The sequence below is a fragment of the Nuphar pumila genome, chromosome 2 (assembly GCF_984573655.1).
Source record: "Nuphar pumila chromosome 2, dmNupPumi1.hap1.1, whole genome shotgun sequence".
Classification (NCBI taxonomy): Eukaryota; Viridiplantae; Streptophyta; class Magnoliopsida; order Nymphaeales; family Nymphaeaceae; genus Nuphar; species Nuphar pumila.
Window position 1 is genome coordinate 98726105 of NC_143250.1, and position 17939 is coordinate 98744043.

Consider the following 17939-nt stretch of genomic DNA (forward strand, 5'->3'; position numbering starts at 1 on the left):
GTTATATGAGCGCCATGCCCAAACCATCCCATTTTTCGGATTGATCCATTTCAAATATAGGTAAAGGTTGTGGCTCGAAGAGCTGATTGGAACTCAACCAGCGTTGTAGGCTGTCAAGTGGTCAAGTCTTACCTTTGCTCAGCCTAATATGCTCATCTGATTAGATGAACAAATTTTTTTTGACAGTCCAATGGAAAAACCGCTCTCATAATTGACCGCACATTGGTTGGCCTACAGTTGGTAAAACCCTTGAAGTCTCCCCTGCCCACCAGGGGAGTACACCCAGCTTCGGCCTTGTACAAAGGGATGTCACCCATGGGTAGGGCTGGTAAACGAGCTGAACAAACCAAACAGGGCATGTTTGGGCTCGGATTGTTTACCAATGAAAGGAGCTTGTAGCTCGGCTCGTGCTAGTGTTTAGGCGAGCTGAGCTTGAGCTTGGCTCGTCCCTGAATGAGACGAGCCCAACACGAACTGGCCTCGTGTAAAAACATTTCATTTTATTTAAAACAATTTACATTAACACGCTGACTTTTAGCTTATTTACAAACACGCTCAACGTTTGAGTTATATTACGTTTAACCGCCTGTTTTAAGAAACTATCTTGCAAACAGCCACTCTTGCAGTTTGAAGTTTGTGACGGAAAGTGTCATTTTGCACGTAAAATTACTGTTTTAATCCTCTGCATAATTCTTTGGTTATACCATCAGCCATTGAAGTACTGAGGTCTGGTCGTTCTTGCTATGGTGGGGAGCTTAATCATTCTTGGGGCGCTCTATTTCTCTTGATCGGAAACTTAGCATGTTTTGCAGTCTTCTGATCCTATTTTATGGCGAGACTTGGTTGCTGTGTAAATCCACCGTCTTACCATCGGAGTGACGTTTCATTCCATGAACCATTCATGGAAGCCAAAGGATCCCCACAGCACTTTTACCCAAAAGCTTGAATCCCTAATTGCCGCTTTTCTTCATCGACATTTTGATAAGCCTAGGTTTCAAAGTCTACACTGAAAGTGTGTGAGAAGACTGGAAACAGAAACAGGGCAAGCAATGAAAAAAAAAACAAATTTGGTGGAGTGGTCATCCAGAGCATGTTTGATGAAAACACCATTTTCTTTTCTCTTCTTTCCCTAAAACCCTAGATTTTGAAAGCTATAAGAAAAGATCAGAACTAAATGAGAGAAAAAGTAGGTATCTTTTGGATGACTACCCTTGCAACCCAGAAAAGAACGAGTACGAATCAAGAAAATTTGGGCAACATTTCTCCTTCGGATTCCTGATTGTCTGTATGAGAGGGGAGGATTAGTGATTGGAGAACTTAAGAACAAGGAAAAAATAAGTGAAAATTCTATTCAGTTTTTCCAACTGCAGTGAAAAGTTTCGGGGTTGCTACTCAGGAGAATAAGAGCATTATGCAGAGGGTAGAACAGTAATCTTACATGCAGCAGGACACTTTCCGAGCAGGTGTAATCTTACACGCAGGACACTATGCAAGCAGGTGGTTAAACGTAATATCTCAAACGTTGAGTGTGTGTTTGTAAATAAGCTAAAAGTCAGGCGTGTTTATGTAAATTGTTCTATTGTTTATATATGGGATACATATATTTTTTACATATTACACTTATAGTATATATTTTTTATATATTATACTTAATATGTATATATTTTCCATGCATCCTCTTTGTATATATATTCTATGCATTCTTTTCTTTATATATTACACTTAATATATATATATATATATATATATATGAGCTCTCCCAAGCCGAGTCAAACACCATGTTCAGGCTCAACTCGTTTAAGCTATTCGAGCTGCTTGTGGCTTGGCTCATAGCTATACGAACCGATAATGAACAAGTTTGTGACAAGCCGAACTGAGCTGAGTCACGAGCTGCTCGGCTCGTTTACCAGCCCTACCAGTGGGTTTCGAACTCCATCCCATCAACCTGGTGACATAAACGATTCGCCCCTAGCCCCTACCAGATGAGCGGAGAATTTGTGGGCGGATTAGATGAATAATTACTAGACAGGTATTTATATTGCTATGTGCATGTTTAGGTACAGCTACTATGAACTACAAAGGAAGATCCACATCAAATGTAGATAAAGGTGATGGATGAATTGGTCGAGAGCCTCAAATGAAGCCCAACCCGATAATTGGATCAGAATTTAGTATCCTTAGCTTAGGTTGTCAGTTGGTCAGGTCTTGACTCAACCAGCAAAGCTGGTCTTAATTAGTTGAACAATTACCACGCAGGTTGGATCTAGTCTATCTGTTCCAAATTAGAGATGGATCTGTCCAAAATTTGAAAAGATGGTAGGGCATCAACCAATGAACCGTACAACCAATCAACCAATGGTCAATTGCACAGAATTGCAAACAAGTACTTATCAGATTCTAGAAAGAACCAATTTTTTTTAGGAAAAAAACAACAGAGTTCCTACTCCAAAATCCGAATTCCTTACCATTTAACCTATAGTTGTCTAGACATGGAAATTTTACTCATGATCTGCTGGGTCCAAGTAACAGCAGTAAGAGTAACCCCAGTGAGATAGCCACGCTTGATACTCCTAAACAAACACTCAATATTTTTTATGCTGGCATCAAGTGCTACCGCAGGCTGTAACAGAAAACTCAATATGAAATGCATAAAGTCAAATTAAAAGGAAAAAAACTACAATCTATTCCGAGGTAATCACAGAAGAATTGCAGTTGCATAATGTTCTTACATCTTGTAATTCTCTGCTTCAGCCAAGGAAAAAATAAGGCCACAGAGAGTCATCCCAAAAAAGCAATGATATTCAGTAAACGGATATATAAATTTATGTACAAAAGGCAAAGTAAAACAGTGCTGCCAATCTATTGCACAAAGTTGCAACCTTACCCAATATATTAACAGTCAATAACAGTGGCAGAGTGGAGACAGCGCTTACCTAGACTCCTTGCCCCAATATTGCGCCACCCATGCCCGTCCTTGAAACACTCAACCTGAGAAACACGTATATTAGTTCATTAACATTCAAGTTGTTTTGGAAATATGATAAATACCAATGACCAAGGAATTTACTCACAGAGTCTGTTAGATCAGCCCCTGTAAGCCCTCCAATAACATACAAATAAACTCCAAGCACTGCGACTGCAGCATATCCTCTGCAACTGTTCATCGGATCAGCCATCATCCAAGATCCAGCACGAGGATCAAATACTTCCACACTTGACAAGAATTGGGTACCATCAAACCCACCGAAAGCATATCTGAGCAAACTGCCATGATCAAATTTACCAGAACATACCAAATAACCAAAAACAGAGATGAAGATAAGCTTAAAATTTACATTTTGTCATTCAAGGTAGCCAAGCAATGGCACCCTCGTTTCGTAGACATATCCTTAAGCTGCATGCAGGAGGCTTCTCTTGGATCATATCGCTCGACTGTTCTGAACATCACAACTTTTACATGAGAACTTTTTGAGGGTATCTAGCTCATGTTTATCAGCTAAAAATAATCATGTATCTGGACGATTGTACTAGAATAACAATTATATATTTAATGAAATTCAAAGATGAAGTGTTCTATATGTTTTCCTTGTTCACAAGTGGATTGAGAACCAATACCCAGCTTCTATCAAGATATTTTCTGAGACAATGGTGAGAAATTCACCTCCCACTGATTGGCAGAATATAAATGAAAAATATGATAAAGCATGGATCCGCAAGTTTACACCATGACTATGACACAAAATGAAACTTTTGGTTGAACCATACTAGATTAAGACAGACTATTCTTTTGGTTGAACCAAAGTTCCCAGAAGCTTCTTAGGTAAGTGGGAAGCACGCTTGTTAGAAACTCACTTCGAAACGTGATACTCCTCGCTATCGAAACTTCATCGGAATCTCGATTCTTCATGATTCTCCTATGTTTTCCACATGAATCATTCATGCTTCGCTACAAGCTTCCTATACGCTTTTTTCACATTTTTTTTCATGTTTTTCATGTACTTCCTCTCATGCTTCTACTCACTTCCCATGTGCTTTCTATGAATTGGTAACCATCATTGTTAGAATTTAACAAAAATTTAATTCTTGCACTAAAAAATCATAAAATATAAGAATAGTCATTTTTCTTTTAGTTTTTATTTGCTTCCTGTTTTATTCCTATTCAGTTTCTATATTGCTTCCTTGTTTATTCTTGTTTGGCTTTCAAATTGATTCCTCGCTTCTCGCTTCCTATAAAATTTAAAATGTTTCTTTTCTCAATCATTTTCCACTTTTGATTTCTAGTCAGGAAACCTTGGGTTAAACAATACTGATGACATAACATAAGCTATTCTTAAATGCAAAGAGTTTATAATATGACCAATTACCTTTCAAATTGAAGCTATAAAATAAATGGCATTATAGATTCACGAGTTAGTTAATGATGCCATTGTTAAAAATATAAATATACATATATGTATTTATATGTATATACTATGTCACAGAAACTCGGCAAAAGGGCCCTCGCACCTGCGTCGATGCGATGCGATGTGGGTGTGGGTGCTGCATCCGATGCGGCAAACACGTCAAGAGAGAGAGAGAGAGAGGGTTGCCTACCCATAGAGAGAGGGAGGGCTGGGGTCGTCCTCTTTCATTTCGCTCTTGTTACGCCTCTTCCTCCTCCGAGATTTTGCCCTCTCTATCTCGAATCGCAATCGACCCAAATAAATAGATATTTTAAATATCATAAAAAAAGTAAAGAAAATCAATCAACAGAGAGAGATCAGACCCAAAGAACGAGAGCGATGTTCGGAGATTGCAGGAATGACGAAGCCGTGATTTCAAGAATAGAGAGAGAGAGGGTTGCCTACCTACACACACACACACACACAGAGGGCTGGGGTCATCCTCCTCCTCCTCTCTCTTGTTCCGCCTTCTCCTCCTACATTTCTTCCTCCTCTCTTGCTCCCTTTTGTGTCTCCTCTTTTTCCACCCCTCCTCCATCTCCTTTTGCTTCCAGTCTTACATCAGTAACGTTTTGAATACCATCGATTGGTTGGGTTGGATCTGACCCAGCCCATGCCCTAACCTGATATCTTACCAGGTGTCACATGGAGCCCAATGGCTGCCCCAGAACCCACAGACAAAAGGCAGACATGTAAAATACATATGCAAGGGAGACAGATCCATTCTGCTACTAAGGTTCGAACAGTAGGATATGGGCTAGGTCATAGCATATCCAAATCTGAATCATCGTAGATCCAAATATGTGTTACAAATCTTCTCTAGAACCTGCCTGAGAGAAAGAAAAGATAGGAGAAAGATAACTGCGGCTGTCACGATTTCAATAATGAAATCGTGACCTAAACTTGTGTATTTAAGTTTACATTACAGAAGTATGGGTCCGGGTCTGGTGTATCCAGACCCGATAAAAGCAAAGGGTTACATGATCTTTACATGGAGCGGGTATGATCCTTTGCACCTTTTTCACCCCCCCTCAAGTTGATCATGGTTTTGGACCATGAACAACTTGCTTTTAAGCATCCAAAAGTGATCCTTTGTTAACCCTTTGGTAAATATGTCTGCAACCTGTCTTTCAGTACTGACAAACTCAGGCTCAATCTCTTTTTCTTCAACCTTCTGTCTCACAAAGTGTTGGTCGATCTCAATGTGCTTAGCACGACTGTGATGTACTGAATTGAATGACATGTTGATAGCACTTTGATTGTCACAGAGCAAGGTAATGTGGGAGATCTTTTCTCCTACTTCAGTTAGAAGATGCTTGATCCATGTGACTTCGGCAGTAGCAGCAGCCATGGATCTATATTCAGCCTCAGTGCTTGATCTAGCGATAGCCTTTTGTTTTTTACTGCTCCAAGAGACTAAATTTCTTCCAATGAAGGTATAATATCCTGATGTAGATCTTCGTTCGTCAGGATCTCCTGCCCAGTCTGCATCACAATATACAGTAATTTCGTGCTCGTCTTGGCCATATGACTGTGGTAAATATATCAATCCATCCCCAATAGTCCCTTTCAGATATCTAAGGATCCTCTTGACCGCTTCCATATGTCCAGTACGTGGCGCATGCATAAATTGAGACACTTGATTGACTGAATAAACAATATCAGGTCTAGTGAATGTGAGGTATTGTAACATTCCTATTATGCTGCGATACCTGGTGGGGTCATCACACAAATCTCCATCATGAGCACTAAGTTTTTGATGAAGTACACTCGAAGTTCCTAGAGGTTTGCAGTCTTTCATGCCTGCCTTGCTGAGAACATCTACGGTGTACTTGTGTTGAGTGAGTGACAAACCATGAGCCTGGTTATCAACTTCTACACCAAGGAAATAACGTAGAAATCCAAGATCTTTCATTTTGAACCTCTGACCTAATAAGTCTTTTATTTCTTGGATGTGGGCCGCAGAGTTTCCTGTGATGATAATATCATCGACATAAATTAATAATAGAGTGGTCACAGGCTGGCTTTTAAAAATAAATAATGAGTGGTCCAGCATAGAACGTGAAAATCCATGTTTCTGAATCTCTAGCGAGAAGCTATCAAACCAAGAGCGAGATGCTTACTTCAGGCCATAGATGGCTCTTTTTAACCTGCATACATGGGTTTTACAATTTTGTTCTTGATATCCAGGGGGTTGTTCCATGTATACTTCCTCCTTCAAATCCCCATGCAAGAATGCATTTTTTACATCAAGCTGACTCAACTTCCATCCATGTTCAACAGTCAGGGAAATGATAATTTGAATCGTTCCCATTCTTACAACCGGACTAAAAGTATCATCATAGTCTTGCCCCGCTTCTTGAGTGAATCCTTTTGCTACAAGCCTTGCCTTATATCGTTCAATGGTTCTATCTGGCTTGTACTTGATTTTGTAGACCCATTTGCATCCGACAACATTTTTGTCAGGTGGTCTGGGAACAACTTTCCATGTTCCACATTCATGCAAGGCTTGCATTTCATCATTCATGGCTTCTACCCATTTCATAGAAGCGGCGGCCTGATAATACATGATGGGCTCTTCGTCCTTATTGATGGCAGTTAAAAACAGTTGAAGATCCAAGGAGAAGTTGTTATAACTAACCCACCTGTCAATAGGATGTCGTATGCGGTTTGATTTTCTGGCCTTAAGAGTATGAGAAGGAGTAGGATTGGCGACTGAGACATGATCTGAATGGCTTGATGTTGTCGGTCTCTGTCTAGAATAGACAATGCCTTTGTATCTGCCCGGTACTTCCTCTGCATTTGTGACCCCGACGTCCCACTGTTCTCAAACACCTCTTCTTCTTGTTGCACGCAATCTGAGAAACATGCTTCATTGGAGCCAACAAAAAGTTCTGAGCTCAGCCAAGGATAGTAAATTTCAGTTGACATATTTGTTGTATCAGCTCCGTGATCAAAATTTTGTTCATCAAAGACAACATTTCTTGAGGTTCTGATGCGTTTGTTGGTAGAATCATAACACCTATATCCTTTGTAGTCATCTGCATATCCCACAAATCTACACTTTTGGGCTTTGTCCTGAAACTTGTTTCTCAGGGACTGATCGATATGCACATAGCAGACACATCAAAAAACTCGCAGATCATAATAACTAGGATGAGTTTCAAAAAGACAGTGATAAGGAGACTTATTTTCCAGAATAACCATAGGCAGTCTATTTATCACATGCACGGCAGAATGGAAAGTTTTTGTCCATAGGTTGATAGGAAGATTGCTGTCATGAAGCATACTCATGGCACTTTCAACGACATGTCTGTGTTTTCGTTCAGCAATTCCATTTTGTTGAGGGGTGTGAGGACAGAACACCCTTCTTCCTATTCCGTTATTTTGAAGAAAAGAAATAAAATCACGGGATGAGAATTTCCCACCTCCATCACATTGAAAAAATTGAATGGACTCAGAAAATTGATTTTTGACAAAGGAAAGAAAATTTTGAAACAAAGAGAAGACTTCCGACTTATTTTTTATGAAATATATCCAAAGTGTATCGAGAATAGTTATCAACAAATATTAGATAGTATTTTCTCCTAGATCCAGAGGCAATTAGGGCGGGTCCCCATACATCAGAACAAATTATCTCAAAATGTTTTGAAGCTCTCTTATTAATGGAATGAAAAGGCAATACATGACTCTTGCAGGAAAGACAACTGGAACATTTGTGACTGTTCTCATCCCTATTGAGACTTTCTTTTGGAATGAGATTATTAGAGACAAGTTTCTCAATAAAATGACTCCCACAATGTGCTAATCGACTATGCCATAAGAATGGCTTATTACATTCAGAAATACTAAAAACATTAGCAGAAGAGGATGAACACGACTCTAATGAGGGCTTTGAATTCAGGTGGACAAGGCGAACAACATGACAAGGAGCTTCTTCAAAGACATACATATTGCCTCGTCTCTTTCCTTCAGCGAATGTTTTCCTCGTGCGTAGGTCCTTGACCTGCACAGAGAAGGGAGTGAATTCAACTGAAGCATTATTATCATCAATAAGTTTGGAGACAAAGACAATATTTTTCTTAATGTCAGGAGCATGAAGAACGTCAGAAAGAGTAAGAGTGAAATATGACATAGGAATGACAATTTTTTCAACATGAGAAACAGGATGGTGGGATCCATCTCCAGTGACAATCTTACTTTTTCCAAAACAAGGAATGGGATTAGAAATCTTACCTGCATCACCTGTCACATGAGTCGCTGCCCCTGAGTCGACAAACCAAGTGCTTTCATCACTCTGCTTCAATTTCAACTCTGACAAGGCAGATATCAGCAAATCTTTAATCTCTCCACTGGCTCCACTATTTGAGAATTTCCTTTTGGTTTCTGTCTGTGGACCCTTTCCTTTATTCTCTGGGTTATGCCAATAATTCGCCTTGATATGCCCCTTTTTGTTACAAAGGAAGCAAGTAGAAATGAATCTTGATCCCTACGCATGAGCTAACATATTTGGAGTGGGAAGCAGACCACGCCCTCCGTGTCCACTTCGCCCTTGTTCTCCTCGTCCTCGTCCTCTACCATAAGTCACTCCTGTGGCAAAAACTTCTTGAGAATTTGTGTGAATGTGAGATTCCTCAGAGAACCCTTTCAGAGTCATCTCATACTGAATCAATTTTGCTCGCAACTCATCAAAGGTAGGAAGGGCAGGGAGACACAATAGTGAAGTAACAATCATATTGTAGTCGGATCCCAATCCACTCAGAGTCTGTTGTACCATATCAATGTCACTCACTGCGCATCCTATAACTGCAAGTTGATCTGTGATAGTCTTCATCTTGTTCAGATATTCCATGATGGTCATGGAATCTTTTCTCAGCATCTGAAATTCCCTCTTGAGAAAAACCATTCTCGCCTGCGAAACTTGTGAATATGTTTGAACCAATTTCTCCTAAAGTTGCAGAGCAGTGCAATTGTCGAGAATTGCAACAAGGACCTCTTGGGACAGGGTAGAAGTGATATATGCAACCACTGACTGATCTTTCCTTTCCCAGTTGAGGTACTCTACATTTCTTGACATACACAATTGAACTTAGTCCTTTGTCATCTTTTTCTTCTCTCGTAACAAATTCGAGTGGAGCGGGAGTGGTTCCATCAAGGTGACCTAAGAGACCTTGACTCCTTATAAAAGGAATGATTTGTCTCTTCCAAATCAAGAAGTTTGAGGTAGTTAACTTTTCAGAAACGAGTTGAGTGAGGAAACTTAAAGAAAGATTGGATGAAGAAGAATGAAGATCCATGAAGAAAAGAGTTTTAACAAGAAAAGGAACCTTCCTTTTTTTTTTGTTACCAGAGTATTCACAGAGTGCTCAGTCTGCAGCCAGAGTGGTTTGCTGATCGTCTTCCCCTTTTTTTTTCTTTTTCTTTTTTACGACTGAGTAACTCAAAGATTGGCGACCAGAGGCTGTCAGAAGAAGGACTGAGTTTTCTCTTCTACCTTCTGTAAGGTTGGATATGTAAGCAATAAAAAACAAAATTTCAGACTGTATTTTCAATGTGGATCCCACTCGTAACAGTCAGAAAGAATATGATACGAGAAAGGACAAATGAGAGCAAAAGGAATGAGAGTCAAATCAAATAAAAAAGGATGTCACACAGCAGGCTGGACAACAAAAAGGTTTAGAATCCCAGATTTGATGTCGCAGGTCTGCCTGAAATGCACGATCAGACCTGGATATCCAGCCCAGTAAAAGAAGGGATACACAGAAAAAAAAAACAGATTTGAATAAAGAATGAAGGGTGGGTTGGGTTATAATCCGATCTTAGTGTTTCACGTGGAACAAGAGATTCACGTGAAACGAGCTTTTTCCTCTTCTTGATGTACAGGGTTTTCGTGAACCAGGATTCACGTGAACTCCTCGTGAACAGCTTAGGGATTCACGTGAAACGTGAATCCACTAAAGAAAAAAAAGAAAAGAAGACTGGGAAAGTAGAAAAAGGAGAAACGAGAGATGGAGATTGGGAATGGAGGTAGAGAAAGAAGAAATCTGAAGAAGAAAAGAAGATGGGAGATGAACGAATCCTCAAACCTTTGATCTGTCGCACCTTTGGAGTCCTCTTCAACCCCTAGATGGATCTCTGCTTTGATACCATGTTACAAATCTTCTCTGGAACCTGCGTGAGAGAAAGAAAAGATAGGAGAAAGATAATTGCGTCTGTCACGATTTCAATAATGAAATCGTGACCTAAACTTGTGTATTTAAGTTTACATTACAAAAGTATGAGTCCGGGTCTGGTGTATCCAGACCCGATAAAAGCAAAGGGTTACATGATCTTTACATGGATCGGTTACATGGAGCGGGTTTGATCCTTTGCACCTTTTTCAATATGAACTATAGGAGCATCAAGTAGATTAATCTAGATCTGAAATTTATACTGCAATAATGTACACATTAAAAATGGTTGAAAACAAAAAGCTTTACATGTAAAACGTGCATAAGATCCAGAGACAAATGCAAAAGGAATTATGATCCAAAATAAAACCTTTGATTGAGGAAAAGTCCGATTATATAAGCCCAAAATTTGTTCCATATACATATTTGGATCTTACTTTAAGATCCATATCCTATAACAATGCAGCAGATTCTGATAAAAGGCCTTGGACTAAATTCAATCCATTTGCCCCAGTGGTTGGTAGGTCATGGTCTGTAAGGATGTCAATGGTTTGAATTAAACTCGGGTATGACTGAATCCAAATCCATCGGATTCAGTAGAAACAACACTCTTTGATTAATAATTGGATTCAGATTCGGTACAAGTATGCCATTCGAATATGAAGCCAAACTGAATCTGGCTGATATGCAAAGAACACTTGTAAAAAGAAAGTTATCAAAGTGGGATCCAGATCAGGTGTTAGCATTGCTCATTCTAATATGAATCTGAGTCCAAATCCAATTAGGTAGGATTCATTAGTGTCCACACCCAAACTCAATGCAGCCTTTTACACCCCTGGCCATCGGTCTTAGTCCTTGAAGTCCTACTTAGGTCTCGCTGGGTATACAAAGCCTGGGTCAAAGTAAACCCAGGTTTGAATTAGTCTGGGCATACAGAGCCAGGTCTGTCCAAGTTTTTTTATATATATATACACCCTCCCGCACCCCCACATCCAAATTTTTTTAAAGTACCGTATTGCTGAACCTGCACCCGCACCTATGTGACATAGTCTATATATTTATATATACATGTAACTAGGTTAGTACCTAGGATTAGGTTAGTTCCTTTTTTTGGTTGAGTTGGGGACTAGCCAACACCAGTTGACAAGTCAAAGCTAAGAGTCGTTGGAGGTCCAACGGCTCTATCTAGAGTTGTTGGACCTCCAACGACTCTTTTGGGACTCTATCTTTGTGTATGTATATGGGGCAAAACCTCTCTTTTCCAATGCTTTTTGCATGGTTCCTACAACAACAACAACAACAACAACAACAACAACAACAACTATGCCTTCATCCCAAAACAATTGGGGTCGGCGATATGAACCAAAAAAGAAAATCATTCGGGGTCTTCCACATGAATCCTTCTCCTCCAATCATTTCTATCCAATGACATGTCCTCGGTAAGGTTCAAAGCATTCATATCCTTTCCTATCATCTCCATCCAAGTCTTCCTAGGCCTACCCCGACCTCTTTTAACAAATATATTTTCCCATTTCTCCATCCTTCTAACTGGAGCATCATTAGGCCTTCGCCGAATATGTCCAAACCACCGTAAACGATTCTCTCTCATCTTATTTTCAATGGGTGCAACGCCTACCTTCTTACGTATCTCCTCGTTCCGAATCTTATCTTTTATTGTATTTCCACACATCCATCTAAGCATACGCATCTCAGCTACACTCATTTTTTGAATATGATGTCTCTTGGCAGCCCAACATTCCGTACCATATAGTAAAGCGGGCCTAATAGTCGTCCTATAAAACTGTCCCTTCAACCGCAATGGCATTCTACGATCGCACAACACTCCAGTTGCACTTTTCCATTTCATCCACCCAACCTTTATCCTATGATTTACATCTCCATCAATTTCTCCATACTTTTGAATGATAGATACCAAATATTTGAAACAATCATCCACCGGTATTTCTTGCTCACCAAGCTTCACTACACTCCCATCACTACTTCGTTGCTTATTAAACCGACATTCCATATATTTTGTCTTACTCTTACTCAACTTAAAACCTCTTGCTTCCAATGTCTGTCTCCATAATTCTAACTTAGCATTTACCCCAGCTCTACACTCATCAATCAAAACAATATCATCAGCAAACAACATACACCACGACACATTTTCTTGAATTGATCTCGTAAGCTCATCCATCACTATAGCAAATAGGAAAGGGCTTAAAGCAGATCCTTGATGTAACCCAACCGTTATAGGAAAATTGGTTGTCACCCCTCCACAAGTGCGGACATTGGTTACTACTCCTTCATACATATCTTTAATTATACTAATGTACTTGAGAGAAACACCTTTCTTCATCATTGTCCACCAGAGAACGTCCCTAGGTACTCTATCGTATGCTTTCTCCAAATCAATAAAAACCATATGCAAATCTTTGTTCCTCTCTCTATATCTCTCAATAAGTTGTCTAAGAAGATATATAGCTTCCATAGTTGATCTCCCAGGCATAAAACCAAATATTATTTTTTATGCTTGTGTTGGCCACCTTTGGTGGGTTTGGTGTGTGAGCCTATTTATGGCTTTTGTGTGTTCATTTTGGTGTTTTGGTGGAACTCTTTTGAGTGTCCACTTTGATGATTTGGTCAAAATCCTTAGAGGAACTCATTTCCTTACATGGTATTAGAGATTGGTGATCAAACTGAAATTATGCATTGGGAAGCGTGCTACTCAAAATCTAAAAGTGTTAAGCTCTTCTGCAAATTTTATTCAAGTGCTAGTGATATCGTGATTGTGCTTTAAGTAAAGGAGTGTCCCTGCTCGTGATCGGTGATGCTTGCTTGGTGGTAGAGTAATCACGATCTTCACTTTGTTTTTTTCCTCTCTCTTCATTTTCTTTTCTATCTTTTTTCTTTGTTTTATCTTTCTTAACTCTCGTAAAAATGGATGACAATGAAAATGTCAGCGTAAAATCCATCAAACTCAATGACTCAAACTATGTAACATGGGCTTTAATTATGAAGCACCTCATATGGGAAAATGAGTTGGGGGGACCAGTGGATGAGACCGATCTGGAACCTAAACTAATTCTCACTAAAATAAAAGGTAAGAATAAAGTACCTCTTACAATGGTAGAAAAAACTAACGCAATAGTTACCTACGAGTAGAAGTGGAAGGAATGGAGAATGGAGCATGCCAAGATTATGTCTTGGCTTATTAATAGCGTTGACATTAAGAAATGCTCTAGCCTTGCAAAATTAGAACATGCAAATAAGGCATGGGATTATCTTAAGAGAATGTATTTTCTTAAAGATATTGCACATGTATGCAACTTACAAGACAAAATTCATATTATGACCCAAGAAAGAAGCATTAGATAATATTTTAATGAATTGTCCGATCTTTGGAATGAGTTGGCTCTTCTTGAACCTAGATGGCATTATCCCGAAGATATAGAACTCTGGCAAAAACAAATAGATAGAGAATACTTCTATCAATTTGTGAATAGCCCTAAGATCGGAATTTGAATCAATAAAATCAGCTCTTCTCCACAAAGAAAAAGGTACCTCTATTGAAGACACAATTGAAGAGCTAAGTAGGGAGGAAAATAGACTAAAGAAAGACTTCTAAGAGTAAGGATGACTCAGTTCTAGCCGTATCTAGGCCGAAAAACTATGTTCATACTTACAAACCACCACACTATGGAATGTCAAACAATGATCATTATGAAAAACAAGGCAATGAGTTTGAGAAGAAAAAAGTTATTTGCTATTATTGTCATGAACTTGGACACGTAAAAACCTATTGCCCTAAGTTGAAAAGGCCACCTTATGTGAAGAAGATAGCATCGGTTGCACAAGATTCAAGTGAGTTCAAAACTATATAAAAAGCATCTATTGGGAATATATCCTTGACTCAACTAGTAGAGGCTCTTCAACCTTTACTTAAAGAAGCTTCATCAACTGGAGTCGAAGTCTCTTCCTTTGGCATCACTGATCCTGGTAAATCTCTTTGGCTTCTTGACTCAGGTGCCTCATTTAACATGAGGCCAAATTGTGATATCTTATTTGAATGTTATAACTCAAGTGGGTCAAATGTGTTTACTGCTGATAGGACATCTTTTGAGATAGAAGGAATAGGGAATTTCAAAAATATTTCTCAAAATTCAAAAAAGTTTTTTATTCTAAAAATTAGATATAGTCTTAAATTAAATTCAAATCTTTTGTTTATTTGTCAATTATCTGACCATGGGTGTAATATTTTCTTCTCCTCTATTGATTGTCAGGTTCCGGATCACCAGTCAGGGAAGCTGATTGGGGAAGGCCATAGAGAATGAGGTTTATACTACATGGATTTTTTTGAAATACTCAAGAATACTTTTTGTTATAATGTTCATAAACTAGATTTAGATTCATGGCATAAAAGACTTGACCATCCTAATGTATCAAAATTCAGTATTTTTCAAAGATGAAAATTTATTGTAATTATGAAAATTTTACATGTAAAGATTGTATTCTTGGCAAAATGAAGATATTGTCATTTCAAGAAAGAACCTTTATCTCTACATTGTAATGAAACCAAGATCTCTCCACACACCTCAAACAAGAGGCCAATACAAATCCCACAAAGAGGGCAAAAATACAATAGCCACTTAGGAGCTTAGAGGGATACACAACAATAAAAAAATAATATTTATTTCACTTGAAATGCACACAAAATGCATTGCTTTACAAGAGGCTCAAGGCCCATATTTATATACAAAAGGATTGACATGCTCCAAGAAATAGCTGTTGGGGGCTCCCCAAGGCTAGAAATCTAGTTGTTGAGAGCTCCCAACAGCTATAATATTGTTGTATTGTCAAGGATAAAAATGTCGTTGACAATGCAACAATGTACAATAAAATAAAAAAAGACAAAAGGGGGCAACACCTATTATAGTAGTCAAAAGACCAAACACACACACACACACACACACACACACACATATATACATATATATATATATATATATATATATATATATATATATATAAGTGCTCTTCGAGGAGGAAAGAAATCGGATGCCCACCGAGAATTAGTGTGGCTTAAGCTTCTTCTTTTATTTCAATAAGTTTTCAATAATAAGGGGAAAACAACGAGCAATAGGGAATTAAATGAAACAGAGAGTAAATGAAAAGGAAAAAAAAAAAAGCAAAACAATAAAAAAATGACTACTGAGTCCTCAATCTTCTCTTCCACAAAACCCTAGGAGAGGGTCTTTTAAAGACTATTGCCGGACCCGGGTCGCGGGTCCAGCCTTGGACCCGAATCACGATCCGGGTCAGCTTCAATCGGCTGCTGGCTCTGTGATGTTCGAACCGCACCACGCCTGTAGTAGGTGCGCAAGGGTACATCCCTGCGTCGCGGCTCCGTACCTGCAATGGGGTCGGACACGTGGGTCCGATCATCTGCCCTTTGTGGTGGATCGGGTGGCACGATGGGTCCAATCGGGTCCTGCCCTGCATCATTCTCCCCTGGTTGGGAAGAAGTCGGCTCTGACGACTTGTTGTTTCCACAGTAAGCATATAGATCAGTCACGTTGAAAATAGGGAAAATATGTCAATCGTCAGGCAGCTCAAGGAGGTAGGCATTCAAACCCAATCGTCGAAGGATCTTAAAAGGACCATACTTCTTAGGACTCAATTTGTTATGGGTGCCTACTGGAAAGCGCTCGGGACACAAGTAAACCCAGACGAGTTGACCAACTTGAAACTGGACATCACGACGACTCTGGTCTACAAAAGCTTTGTAGGCCTCGTAGCTTTCAACAAGTTTGGTGCGGACTTGTCTGTGGATGTCACGCATATATTCGACGGCATCAAATGCGTCTGGAGCTGGAGCTGGGAGATCGAACACAGGGGCTAGGTCAACGACATGGGTGGGTGACCGACCATACACCACTTGGAACGGGGATTTACCTGTAGAACGGTTAATGGAATTATTATATGCGAACTCGGCTTGAGGCAATACGAGGTCCCAAGTTTTGACATTCTCCCCCACTAAACTCCGTAACAGGTTTCCTAAGGTGCGATTGACAACTTCGGTTTGGCCATCTGTTTGGGAGTGATATGCACTATTGAACTGAAGCTTGGTTTTCAATAAAGCCCATAACGATTTCCAAAAATGGCTCATAAAACGCATGTCACGATCATAGGTGATGGTGCGGGGTAAGCCATGGAAACAGGCGACGTCCTTGAAGTAATAGGAAGCTACTAATGAGGTGTCACTGGTTCGCTTACACGGGACGAAAATAGCCATTTTGGAGAACCGGTCAACAACGACTAGAATTGAATCAAAATGACATGGAGTTCTGGGAAGACCTACGATAAAGTCCATGGATACGTGCTCCCACGGTCGCTCAGGGATGGGTAACGGAGTATACAGACCACTATTCTGACGATGACCCTTAGACACTTGACACACATGACACCCTTGAATGAACTTGACCACGTCTTTGCGTATTTTGGGCCAAAAGTATCGTTCATCTAATAAGGCGAACGTCTTATCATGTCCAAAATGTCCAGCTAACCCTCCCTCATGTAACTCGGAAATCAACTGAAGCCTAAGGGAAAAATCAGGCACACATAACTTGTTCCCACGAAAGAGGTAACCATTATGAATACTAAAACGGTGGTCGACGGGGTGATCTGAAGAGATGCACCCTTCCCAGACTTGTTGGAAGTCAGGATCCGTCGGGTATAACTCCTTGCACTGCTCGAACCCAATAACCCGCACTGACATAGTCATCAGAAGGTTGTTTTTTCTACTAAGGGCGTCAGCCACCTTGTTCAGAGTACCCGATTGATGGCGAATCGTGAAAGTATACTCTTGCAAGAAGCTGACCCACTTGGCATGACGAGCACTTAGCTTCTTCTGACTATTTAAGTACTTCAATGCCTCATGATCCGTGTATAAGACAAACTCCTTATAAATGAGATAATGCCTCCAATAACGAAGGGCTTGTACAACGGCACAGAACTCAACATCATAAGTGGAATACTGGCACCTGGACTGAGTCAGCTTCTCACTAAAGAAAGCAACAGGGCGGCGATTTTGACTCAATACGACACCAATTCCCACTTTAGAGGCGTCACACTCAGCCTCAAAGACTGCACTGAAATCAGGGAGGGCTAAGATAGGGGCACTAGTCATTCTTTCTTTGATGATCGTAAAGGCTCTTCCAGTCGCGGGCGTCCAATGATAGCTAGTACCCTTTAGACACTCCGTGATGGGGGCCATGAGGGTGCTAAAATTTCTCACGAAACGTCGGTAAAAAGTGGCCAACCC

General features: G+C 39.8%; 1 protein-coding gene across 1 annotated transcript in view; it reads right to left on the reverse strand.

Moving 5' to 3' along the window:
- Positions 1-2781: 2781 nt before the first annotated feature.
- The window catches only part of LOC149846352 (uncharacterized), a 68351-nt gene continuing 53193 nt past the window's right edge, over positions 2782-17939 (reverse strand). Inside the window, exons 9-11 of the mRNA XM_089996315.1 lie at positions 3336-3437; positions 3072-3255; positions 2782-2988 (exon numbers count right to left, since the gene is read on the reverse strand). Of these exons, the coding sequence (XP_089852441.1) occupies positions 2893-2988; positions 3072-3255; positions 3336-3437 (382 nt within the window). The 3' untranslated portion in view covers positions 2782-2892. The remainder of the gene's footprint in view (positions 2989-3071; positions 3256-3335; positions 3438-17939) is intronic.